A 13,037-nucleotide genomic window follows, 5' to 3' on the forward strand; every position below is an offset into this window, starting at 1 on the left:
CTGACTTTCCAAGTCCATGTTTTCTCGCAGAATACAAAGCATTAAGGATTTTTTCTTTTTTCACTTCCAGCCACAGAACCAAGCAGAAGTATTGTTTTAAGGGCTACTGTACAATATATGACGCAGCCCACTTATAGGTCGCTTGATTTAATGATGCATCAATACTTATTGTTTACCGCATCGTACGCCAAAGGTGCGTACAATCTGCCCAGATATGGTAACTACGAACAGCAAGAATGATTACTTTTTCCCTCATTTCGATGATTACTACTAAAAGGACCATACCTATCGTCACGGGCGCGCCAACTCACCTTCTTGTCCTTTTCAGATCCATCGGTAAGAAGTACACCCTTCGTTTGCATGTGTCTGTACAGGAGTCTCTGCAGTGCTGACATGTCGCACTTCACAACGTACTCCACCTGGCAAATGGCACAAGCAAACACGAGAGCACCACATCAAAAGGCTGCATTTTCAATCGATCACTTTTGAGGGTAATCACTTCTGTGGTACGCTGATTGGCTAATAAGTGCAGAAGTGAGCATGGCTGAAGAAATGACAGACATCCCATTAGCACTACTACTTTCACACCCACAGTTCTTGGGCACACTGACATAGGATGTTGATCGTCTTAGTGAAGCATCATGATACACTATGGCCGACTGAGAATATGGTTCAAAATCTTCAGTGCACCAGACGGAAACCACTTTATTTTGACTCCACATTAATTTGTAAGCACAGGTAATCTGAGCTGAGCCCGTTATCCCAGCAAGCTTGGGGCATCGAATAGGTGCTCACCTTCTGTCACTTCGCGAATAGCTAATGCAGGAATTTTAGTGTGATTTCTCTTCTTTCATTTTTGCGCTTTTTCGGGCTTACAAAGCGTCTTCTCACTGTAAGAGTGGCTGTTTTGGCATTGCAGAAGGGCAATTTACTATTACAACTCAAATAATTTGTGTCTTCAGTATCCCTCTAAGTAGGGAGGGAGCTCAGAGTTGACCACCCCCCTTCGCCCCGGTTAAGGCCTCCTGGTTGCAAAGGTTGCAAGGCAGCAACCAACACTGAAGGAGCTGCAAGTGCTGTTGGAATGGCACGACGGCTGCCTCACCTTTTCGGGAAGTTGCGACTCGACCTCTTTCTTGAGTCGCCTCAGCAGGAATGGTCGCAGGACCTTGTGGAGACGTCGGATGATCAGGATCGTCTCCTCTTCATTCAGCTCCACCTGAGAAGCCAACGAAACCATCAGTTATGCCGTCTGGGTTGCATCAAAACTTAGCAATGCGTATGAAAGAAAGATATAGGTATGTGTCGTGTAATAGAGCGTAATATCAAGTCTTACACTTTTATCTAGCAAAATGTCACGCATTTATATTACCCGAATCTGCGGCAAGCCACCACAGCGCACAGTCTGTGCTTGCAACCAAAGCATAGTGAATCACACAATGGAAGCACGAAAGTGCACAAATGCATGGTTTGACGGAACCTTGCGTCCACAAGTTGTAGTTGTAATATATGAAGTATAGTTATGTTGTACAAAGTGTCTCAGACAGAAGACAACTGTAATGTAAAACAAGTAGAGCGCTGACTCCTATGACTGCACTGCTTGAGTAACTTCTCTAGCGTTGCCTGCAAAAGTATGAAATGGAGCACAGTAGACCTTCCGTTAATTAGACTCCTGTTAATTCGGTTTATCATTTAATTCGATTCCTGACCGAAGTTCCTGGCCAGCGCCTATGCATTTCTATGGGCCCAAACAATCATTATATTTCGATCCTAAAATTGACCATCGCCGGGTAATTCGAACTTTACCTGTCAGCATACAAGTGTCTGACCCCTATAGTGATCCCTTAGCGGCAACATCTGCCTCGGCGGAGCTTAGGGGACAGTGAATGCTTTGAAGACGCGTAATCTCCCGTCGGAAATGCTATTTCCGGCCTGCCCTAGTAATAGTTTCAAGCAATAACCCTAACTCCCAATGTCTGATTATGCTATTTGCCTGATTCTTTCTTTTTTTCCCACTAGGAACATGGGCCGAAAATTGCTTGCACGATGCAATCAGATATGAAACCAGAACTGCCTTCGTAGCGTTTGTATTCTTTACTGCGTAACAAAAATGTACTGCAGTGAAGGTGATTTCAAAAACCATGCGGCAAAGCTGACTTTGTATTTTTCTTCTTAAAAAATGTCTGCTTTGTTTAGAGGCTTTAATGACATTTCTGTGTTAGTTTTCTACTTTAGACACATCGCAAGTGGGGGTGCGTTTGATTCGGGGCCATGTTAGACTTGAGAAAATACTGCCAAATTAATCGCTGGTGTGTTCCGGCATTTTTTTCTGCATCTTGTTTAATTTGATCCCTCGGATAATTCGATCAGGGTCGAATTAATGGAAGTCGACTGTGGAGTTAAACACTAGTGAACTCGGACAAAGAAGGAGAAAGCTGAGTCACTTGCCTTTTCACCGGTCGTAGCAAAGGGAGCGTTGAACCACTGTTCAAACGTGTTGCAACTCTTGAAGATGCTCGGCAATAAGAAGTTCAGCAGGGCCCACAGTTCAGGCAGTTTGTTCTGCAATCGAAACCAAAACTGGTTCCACTCTGTCCTTGGTCACCTCCAAAGAACATTTTTAAACCGTTTAAGGAGCTACGAATGCCCTCTTTTTGTATGTTTGTGCTACTGTGTGCTCTGTCCTTTGTTACCAAGACAACTTTTCAACCCTCCCTCCCCCCCCAACACAGACAATTCTAGCTTTTAAAACAAAATGTGATGTGTGCTGAATCCTACATACCTGTCAACCTGTGAATGTTAAAATTCGTAAAAATCCCACGAACGTGACAGGAAATGGGCTATACACCACATTGTTTAACAAGTTTGCCCTCCTCTTCTTCTTTCTGAGATTTTCATGCCAAAACCAGTTCTGATTATGAGGCACGCCATAGTGGAAGGCTCTGCATTAATTTTGACCTCAGCACACACCTTTTAGCAAATACAAATGCACTGCCAAACTAGGAACAGCAGAGACTCAAAAGCAATACATTGTCACAGTGATTTTTTCAGCAACTATGCTGTTGTAGAGTTCACTTTATTCAGTGACTTGTGTCTATCTGTTACATGGCATCTTGCACCATCACAAAAAGGCAGCAGAGGTATCGCCACAATTTCTTCATTGTATGCACCCGCTGTGGTTGCTTAGTGGCTTCGGCATTGCGCTGCTAAGCACGAAGTCGCGGGATCAAATCTTGGCCGTGGTGGCTGCATTTCGATGGGGGCGAAATGCAAAAATGTCCATGGGCCCTGCATTGGGTGCTTGTTAAAGAACCCCACGTGGTCGAAAATAATACGGAGTGCCCCACTACGGCGTGCCTCATGATCAGAACGCGGTTTTGGCACTAAAACCCCAGAAATAAATGCTTCTTTATTGTATGCCTTTATTTTACAATTGTACACACCGCATCTTTCAACACCTTTAAATTAAAAAAAATTTTTTTTGGTAAACGGAGTTCATTGTTCATAAAAGTACAAGTAACAATCATGACATTATAGAACGCGCCCAAGTTTGCCAACTATGACCAAAAATTTGGCAGCCCATCTATCCTTTGGAGATGACTGCTGGCATTAGTATTGCAATTAGCAACTTTCTTATGATGGGTGTTTAACTGGTAACTTGTGACGATATGTTTTATACGTTATGATGATTATAATTATGCCCTGTGCCACACACCCAGTGACCTAAGTTGGCATCAGGGAGGTTAATTGAAGAATGCCACATACTGTTACTTTTGGCGTGTTGGCCGAAGCTGGGGTCAGTAAGACTGTTAAGGCGCATTTATGGTCCGACATTATCGGCATGCGGGCGAGCATCGCTTGCGGTCAGTCATGTTACGCCAATTACGCTGCCACCAGCCGAAATGCCATCTTCGCTACACTTCGACGCGCGAGTCGTCGGCTGCTCTCTTCGGAGTATGCGCAGAACGATCCCTAACCCGCGCGGTGCATTGAACGGCTGTCACGGTGAAGCGGCAATGCATTGTGGGTCGGCGCAGTTGGCGCAACCAACGTGTGGATGGAGCAAGAGCCATCTCGACGATCGGCACGTCGGAGTGCATATAATCGCAATAAAAAACGAACCTGCAATGGTGTGCCCGTCAGCAACAGGCGGTGCGGCGCGCTGTAGTGCGTGTTGAGGATCTGAGTCAGCTTGCAGTGGTGATTCTTCATGCGGTGACCCTCGTCGATAATCATGTACTTCCAGCGGAGCTTGGCCAGCACCGCCTTGTCCTTGATGACGTACTCGTAGGTGGTGATGAGCACGTTGAACTTACTGCTGCGCAGCTGCTGCGACAGCTGCCGCCGCAGGTTAGGTGAACCCTTGTATGCCACTTTGACCACAGACGGCGCCCACCGGTCAAACTCGAGCATCCAGTTGGACAGTGTCCTGGAAGAGAAAGAGAGGCTCGTGCAATGTTGCCGCTTTACTGAATTTTTAGCTAGAGCAAGCACATTTTTCGCTAGTGTTTAGCACCAAAATGCACCGTTAGCGAAGACTATTTCTCAGTGAATTTCACACAATTTTTCTTGGCACACATTACTGAATTCACAAAAATTTTAAAAGCTCTTCTTAGAGGAATCTTTTGTTTTATCAGAATAGTAACACTTGCAGAGCCTGCCTCTGATTATACGCTAAAGCTGCCAAATGTACTTCTTATAGCACCGTTTTATACTTACTGTATTTCCTCCTATATTGCTCCCCCCCCCCCCACCCCAAATGTATTCATTGCACCCTCATTAATTGCTGCAGTGACTGTCGTTTGCTTGTTTCGGCCAGCGATGATGATAGTGCATAGCAGCCAAGTTCATAGCCACCCCAAGCAAATGCTTTCTATAAGACGTCGCGTACGCTATCGGTGCGTGCAACCACAATCCAATCCACAAAAGAAATAGAGGGCCTTTGCAGTTACTGCTTTATGTAGAACCCGTGCTCTTACTACAAAGGTAAGTGCTGTATGGAAGAAATGTTTTGTTTGAGCTTACAGGGGCTGGCATGAAAACCCCGATTTACAGCCACTTCATTTTTCAATTTTTCTATTTAGTTCCTCGAACACCGTCTCAGAAAATAAGTTCCACATAATTACAGTGGAACCTCGATGATACGATCACGGCTAATACGAATTTCCGGATGATACGAATTTTTCTGCGTTCCCGGCCGAGCCCCATTACTTTGCAACGTGCTAGAAAACGGTTGTTACGAATCGATTACCCTCGTCGGTTGATACGAATAAATGCCGCCCCACTGACGGCTGCGAAAGAGAACAGCGCGCAGTCACGCGCTTTCTCCCTTTCTCTTTTGGTGCGGAGGCGCGGACGCGACGCCAGACAGCGCGGAGGCCGCGAATGGGCACGAAGAGTTCGAAGCGGTGGCGCTTTTGTTGCTTTTGTGCTTTTCCTCCTTTTCCGCGCGCCATCGGGCGGAGTGGCTGCCGTGCTTCGGGCCGCGTTCTTTTTTGTGCCATTTTGCTTAGTCGCAGCGAGCTATGTCTACCGAGATACGATCTCGGCTGATTCGCGCGGCCGTACGCCGAGGCGCGGGAGCCTCCGTTGGCGCGTCTTCCGTCGACTGCGTTATCGGTGCCGATGGCACGCGGCGATTGTGGGTTTCGCTGCTGGAGTCACACGGTGCAAGATAGCGCGGCACGTAATCCACGGTGCAAGGTTACGCTCGTTCAGTCGGGTGCTCCTCCGCTTCTCCCGTTAATTGCCGTATTTTTCTTGCCGTACGAGCGCTTCCGTATTCTGAAGGCGTGCTTCGTCCAAAGTTTATTTGCCAACGAGCGACGATCCATCACTAACCTGGGAGTTCTCAGTAATCCGAATTCTGTGTGTCAAGTGAAGACGCCGGCGTGGTTTATGAAGCAGACAACTGCGGTTGCCATCTTGCCCCTGCCACAGCAGCAACCAATGGAGAAACGCCTTTCAGCACGGCAGCCAATCGGAGGCCCGCTTTTATCAGAGGGCCCGTGTGACTACCTATCGCAGACCCGCGCTTTTTTGGTGTTTGTGCATTTGTTACAAGTTGGCGATGACGGACGAATTCAGAAGTGAAACGGCGAAACTTTGAGCTTTCGAACGATACCAAGATGGCGGCGCTCGGTGGCGGGAAATATGAGATATGGCTCCGTGAACTGCGGTGATTTTGCGCAATTTAAAGCTGTTTTCTCGCCCTGCGCACTGACGAATTAAACTTTTTCTGGCACTTTCAGTGCGTTTTCAGCCAAACCATTTTGATGCAGCGTAGATTAGGCGTTGCAGATACCCAAACGCGTGGTTTTCAAAAATAGATTTTTCTCGCGATTCTCGCGATTTGATCCCCGCGTTCCCCCTTAATTTAGCTAGTTTTAATTTTGTTTCGATGATATGAATTTCGGCTAATACGAATATTTTTCGTAACCCCGTGAGATTCGTATCATCGAGTTTCCACTGTATTACACCCTCAAACTTTGCATAAATTTTTTCCATAAAAAGTGAAACATTAGGCGAGTAAATATGGTAAATAATTTATAGAAAAATATACTATAAAAGGCTGATGTTAGTTAAGTCCACTGTAATTTGTACCTGTGATGTGGCTAACATAAGTGACACTTGCAAGCCTTGCGAAAGGCCTGTTTACTACAGACAATGCTCCTTGCTATTACACGTTTTCAGAGTACCTTTAGTACATTTACAAAGCTTTCTGGGAGATTTTCGCAGATTCTAACACTAACCCCCTAACAGCTATGCCTATTAGAAAGAAAAATAAAGCTCACTCACGAAAGTGGTACAATGATGAGATAGGGTCCATTAATGCGCTTCTTCTCCATGAGGTATGTGATGACAGCAATTGTCTGCAAATCAAGCAAAAACGAAAACAATTTTTATTCACCAGACCTTCTGGCCCTCCGAGACAACATTTCGAGTTTCTTGTTCCCCTCCGAACTGTAAAGAGAAACACGACATCCACGAATAGGGTCACATGCAAACTTCTACAAGTGCACTACACGCATCTCGTCTGATATATAATCAAGAAGGCAGACTTCGTACTAGAATAGTAAGTACAGTCGAACCCACTATCACGATTCCAGGTATAACGATCTCTCAGTTATCACAACCACATTTGACGGCAGTTACGATTTTCAGACCCTGCCTAGTGAAACTGCGTCCAGATGTAACGAACGTTTTCAAAAGCACCAGTGATGCTACGAAGAACATTTAAAACTCGGTCGCTGTAAAAGGAGGGCACACACATAGTTCCGAAGCGCAACCGAACCGGGCGCATGGCAGCGCACGAAACTGCCAGGCAGAGGAACTGTTAAAAGCAGAGCACTTTGCCTTGCAAACCATGTCAACCGTTTGCAGCACACGTTGTCAACGCACAATGCCAAAAGTAGTGTGCTTCACACGTCAAATCAGTGTTTTTATGAGATGACGAAGTTAGTTTTCACAACGAGGTTCTTTTTCGTTTCAGAGAATACTGCCTTCTTTTCAGTGACATGTGGAAGCATCTAACTAGCTAGATGCACTTCCAGAGCTTCGCAGATCTCACGAGCGTCTGATTTCATGGAGAAAGGCAAGCCCCTACGTATTTGGCTAGAAATTAGACGTGGAACTGTCTCCACAGTTGACTTTGAGGTGAAGTTCGTGCCAAAGATTAAATTGTGACTGAATGCAAATGCAGTTCCACACGGGGTGAAACCATACATGGCCCATATAAACAGCCACAACATGTAGGCCAAATTCATATATAGGTAGACCCCCATAATTTGGGATAATCAATCAAAAACGGGAAGCTATCAGTGGCGGACAAAGCAAATGCATTATTGCGTTTTTAAGCAGCCGTGACTTACAATAAAACCAAACAGCTTCGTATACAAAGCAAAGCGTTGGTTCTGGCTAGTTGGTAAGCGCCTGTCCCTTTGTGCTTTTTTGCAGATACTGCGCTAAAACAGTAATACGTTTGTACACAACTTTGGCAATTAATGAAATGGAAAATTTTCATCCATCCAACTGGAGCACAAACCTACCAAGGAAACCCGTCCGGGTTCCCTTATCAAATTTGCGCTTCAGTCGGGTGGAAGACCAATTTTCCCTTTCGTGAACGTTCTTTCACGACGCGGGATTCCGCAGAACTCATTAGCCGTATTCAGCAATTAGTGCCTCCGCCAATCACCGAGACGCACCAACAACCACGAGCACTTGTCCTCCACTGCCTCTGTGTTGCCTCTGCACCACTGCTCGGTCGTCGTGTACCGACAGGCCCAAACTGCTCTCGTCGACTGCAACCAAGCGGTCGACGTCTCTGACATCCAGCTGGACTGGCGTGTCAACACTCTTGCGAAGAAGTCATAAATCACCTGAATGGTCTTGCCGAGACCCATCTCGTCGGCCAGGATGCCGTTGAGGTTGTTGTTGTAGAGGGAGACGAGCCACTCGAGCCCCTTGACCTGGTACTCCTTGAGTGACCCGTTGACCATAAGGCTGGCCTGCTCGTGCACCTCCTCTCGGATGGCGTGCGCTATGTTGTAGTAGTTCTGGTAGCCACCCGCCTTGTACTCGTCATCCTCGGCAGCTGCGGCCCTGCGGGTGGATGCACAGGAAGGGAAACGAGACTGTTAAGAAGGGGGATGTGGGGCTAAAAATCACCATTTTCAGCAGAAAAATTAATTTTCCAATGTTGCTTGTTTTGGATTCCTAGACACACAAAAAAAGCTCCTCACCAAGTTTGGTTATTATGTGCACTATATAAAAGAAGTACACAAAATAAGTTACATAGTTGTGTATATGCACAACCTATGTAACCTTTTTAGGTATGTAATAAACTCGAATTGATATTGAATTGAAAATTTTACGTGTTTGTTGTTGCTTTGCTCGTCTACGTCTTTTTTGCATTGTGTTTTGTTAAGATAGAAGAAGACCAACTCGTCCAGCTCTCAGTTCTGATGAAGGAAATTCGCTTTCTTTTACCCGATGGTGTCAAAAGTGTCTACAAATGCGTTCGGCATTACGCTGCACTTCTTTGAGGTTCCAGATCCATGATTTAAACCATGTTCGCCACATTGCAAAGTGTTGTTCAGGGGCTCATTCGACACAAGTCCTGACGATTCAAGGAGCGAAGTGCAATTGACGGTGTTCCGGAGCAGAACACCATCAGTTGCACCATATAAACGGCACCCCAGCTATAATGCATCCCGTTTTTAATAAAGACGGGCCATTCTATGCAAGATAACCAAGTCCCTATTGTTCACACTCGAGGAGAGCAGCTGCCAGTTACATTTTGTTGGTGCAATTCAATTTATTAATTAATTGCCAACTTAGCTCTCGTTTAAGTACTGCTCTGAATGGCGAGAACTTGTGGAGAATTGACAGAAACAAAACTGGCATGCTTTCAGCCAGGTACTTCATTAAAGCCAGTTCATCTTTTCCGGCTGGTAAAGAAAGCCCACGAGAAAGGAAAAATATTGTTTGACTAACCGTCCACAAGCATGAAAAAGCAGCACCCTCAAACACGGGAGTAGGAGAGTTGTATATCGAATTATATGACGCATACCTACAACTTTAGCTCATCTGTGGTGCGCTACTTTTTGCTTGCGAATGCAAGCAGTGAGGCAAGCGTAGCATTGCCTGCTGTCTGTGAAACGAAGAACAGTGTTGATGCCAGCTACAAACGACACTCACTGAATCACATTCTTGACGTGGTCGTCGGGCGAGCCCTCCATCTTGTTCGGAGTGCTGACAGGCTGCTGCTGCTGCTGCTGCTGCTGTTGCTGCTGCTGCTGCTGCTGCAGTAGGGGTTGCTGGGAATTGTCGTCACCCTCATCCTCGGACTGTTGAGGAGAGAAGTAAATGTTGACAAGTGAGCAAGCGAAAGCACGGGAAGAGATGCCACCGAACCGCCCCAAAGCACTGGTAGTGTCTACCGAGGCGAAGGCGCAGAGCAGCACTTCTCTCTTAGTGATACAGAACTATTGACACTACCTACAGCTGAATCACTATCGAACGATGTCGATGGCAAAGAAAAAAAAAAAGCTACCGATAGGACCGTCGACAGTAAAAAAACCACTCTACGTACCACACGAAATCACTGCAATAAACATCGCAACGTTTCCTGGCAAATCCCCAAGTCACATGCTATGCAGACTGTGGTAACGACCAAACTGCTCTGCGTTTTCGCAGTGCACCCGTTGCCAAGCGCTGCAGGCAGGCACGTCTCACCAGTACTTGGAGTTGCAACCACCCGCAAGGAACAGCAACTCCTCAGAATTCTGGAGGCCAAGCCAAAGCTCCCCAATGGCACTCCCTAAAGGTTGTATAGTTGTGCATTCTCACAATGCCAGCCCCAGCAAAATGCATATTCTCAGCTTTCATTTCATTCATTCCTTATTCGAGACATTTTACACAAATTGTCTTGGGAGGCACAGCAAAAGGTCCGGAAGGTGCCTGACTAGGCTATGTCACACAGACAACAGCTGCAGCAGTGCGACCATTTTCGTATTCTTATACTTCATACAATCACAATGTCCCATGTAATTATCGCACCTAATGCCTTCGAATAATTTTTTTCCCGAGAAAAAGTTCGAGCATTATGCAAGTACAAATACGGCATCTTGAACCAGCCCAACTTATTTCTCATCATACCAGCTACAGTGGAACCCGATTATAGGACTCTGAGGGGACCACGCAAAACCGTCGTATACCGGTATTTCCTTGATTGTAGCGCGCATCCATTTTCCGTGACAAAAAAAAAAAAAAAAAACCTATACAGTATCGCGGATCTCATGCTTTCATACAGAAATACAGCTTTCTCTCATTTGGAAAAACAATGATTTACTCCTGGTGCACTAAAGTTGCAATGAATAAAAAAAAGTTGCAGTTTTGCCCGAAAGGCGAAGCATAGATTGCGATAGCAAATTAGTAGAGCGCAATAAGAAGTAAGGATAGTAGCTTTACCGGCCGCATAGACTTGCAAACATTCGCTTACTAAATAAATTAACAAGCACAGTGTCACACGCGCACAAGCAAAAATGAACACTTCTAGCTCGTTGACTGCGGAAACTCGCAGTCAAAACGCTGGAGTGACAAAGCGCAGCGAGCGAATTGATGTTCGTGCTAGCATGCCTCTCGCTTCAACGCGACCCGGCGACAGCGCGTGGCACTCTCTCCATGTTGCAGATAGCTTTTAAAATAGGGCTGAGGCGATAGTATCACCGAAGTGGATCGTTGCAGAGTACGTTCTGCTTCGGTGCAATGAAACCCTTCCGCGTTGCTTTGCTGGCAAAAATCCTCTCCTTCTGTTTGCGCCAGTCCCACACGCAAGTTTCGGATTCTCCGAACGCCCGTAATGCGGCCCGATTTCCATTCGTCTCCGCACACATGACCACTTTCCATTTAAATGTGGCATCATGATGAACTCGGTACTTCATGCTGATAGAGCAGACGCAGAGAACGTGAAGACAGATGGTAGACTGTTGTCTAAGCACGTGTACTGCAGCACATGGAGGAAGCTACGGCAGCTAGGCTAGAGTAGCTAGGCTCGAAGTGTGTGCGAGGCGGCCATTTTGAAATGCCGACAGCTATATGGTAACGCAGATTTAGGGTCGTACTCGATTATAATGCGCACACAATTTTTGGACCTGTTTTATCGGAAAAAAAAGTGTGCGTTAGATTTGAGTAAATATGGTAATTAAAAACTAAGAATGTAGGCAGCGACACTCAGTCTTGCTTAAAAAACTGGTACAGCCCCCTTGAATAAGCCCTGCCGCACGAACCTGCACTGCTTCCGAGGAAGGTAGATTAAATTATTAAACAATTACCGCATTTATTTGATTGTAACGCGAGTTTTTTTTCTTTTTTTTTTTTCATGACTCGATGCTTGAACTCGACCCTCGCGTTACATTCGAATAACGTCAAAATTGACCCTTTTAAAACAGATGTTCTAAATCCCGCGATTTTTAGTGTTACGTTGGCAACCTGTAACTTAACGTCTCGATCCTATCCATAGACAAGTCGACCGAAGTCAGAACTTGTTTTTGGTTGGAATCGACGCTGTGTTCGCTGTGCTTGTGACTAGTTACGATGCTGCAATATCCTATGGCCTTTTGCGGTTTGGCTGTTCGTTTGCGATGTTATGGCGACGCAGCTCATTTGGTATGACGGTCGCTTCGAGAGAGGAGCAATTTTGATGGCAGAGGAGCTGCAAAAGTTCGCCGTGGATCAGTGTCTTAACGTCAAGGAGTTGACGATTTGCAGATGGCGGGACCAGCGGCAGGCCCACTTTAAATGCAAGGTTAGTCGGGAAGGCTCTGTGCAACTTGAAGTGGCCTAGTACTGACCCTGAATGAAATGACTGTGTAGTCTTCAGATGTACTTAAACCTCAAACAAGCTCGACGGCACAGAAGACGACGAGTTTCGGGTGATCACTTTTGGAGATAGTTTCGCTTTCGCCAGACTTGGCTCGTTCCAGCACCGAACCCCTTGAAGTATACTGCCGACAGACAGCTCTCTTGGCGCTGTTAGCGAGCTTAAGACAGCGCTAGAAACACTTTTAAACCCTTGTCAAGCGGGCAAGTTAAGTGTACTTATGGGTAGTGCACTTTGGGACCTTGAGTGAAACTTTAGGCAACACGGTTCTAAACGAGAAAACAAAGCGCACTCTCAGTAAAAAAAAATGCCGACAGACTACGAGCGCGGTTTGTGAAGATGTAGATTAAAAAGAAAAGTACTTCTAAAGAGTGAATGTCTTACGTTGTATTATTAATTAAAACAAACTTAATCTATGTTTCTCAACAAAAAACTAAAAGATTTCTTATTATAAGAGTGTGGCAAGTCAATGCCGGCCAAGAAAAATGCCCAGCCAATCCACAACGACATAGCGGCGTGCGACGAGCCGGCATTTGATCCTGCTAGAACAGAATATGAACGCGTTTAAGGCTACTATTTGTGCGCAGGAGCTGTTCAACCACTAAAATGAACTTCTGTGTCCTTTTCTTATGCATTACATTTTGTACCATTGAAA

The 13,037-nt window shown here is 45.8% G+C and overlaps 1 protein-coding gene across 1 annotated transcript in view; it reads right to left on the bottom strand.

The window, feature by feature from the left end:
* Window positions 1-13,037, bottom strand: part of LOC119433911 (transcription activator BRG1-like) — a 60,028-nt gene that overhangs the window by 26,657 nt on the left and 20,334 nt on the right. Inside the window, 7 exon segments of the mRNA XM_049658624.1 lie at window positions 312-419; window positions 1,106-1,219; window positions 2,449-2,562; window positions 4,123-4,429; window positions 6,799-6,872; window positions 8,379-8,601; window positions 9,700-9,848. Of these exon segments, the coding sequence (XP_049514581.1) occupies window positions 312-419; window positions 1,106-1,219; window positions 2,449-2,562; window positions 4,123-4,429; window positions 6,799-6,872; window positions 8,379-8,601; window positions 9,700-9,848 (1,089 nt within the window).

Source organism: Dermacentor silvarum, chromosome 11, assembly GCF_013339745.2.
Source record: "Dermacentor silvarum isolate Dsil-2018 chromosome 11, BIME_Dsil_1.4, whole genome shotgun sequence".
In the NCBI taxonomy this organism is placed as follows: domain Eukaryota; kingdom Metazoa; phylum Arthropoda; class Arachnida; order Ixodida; family Ixodidae; genus Dermacentor; species Dermacentor silvarum.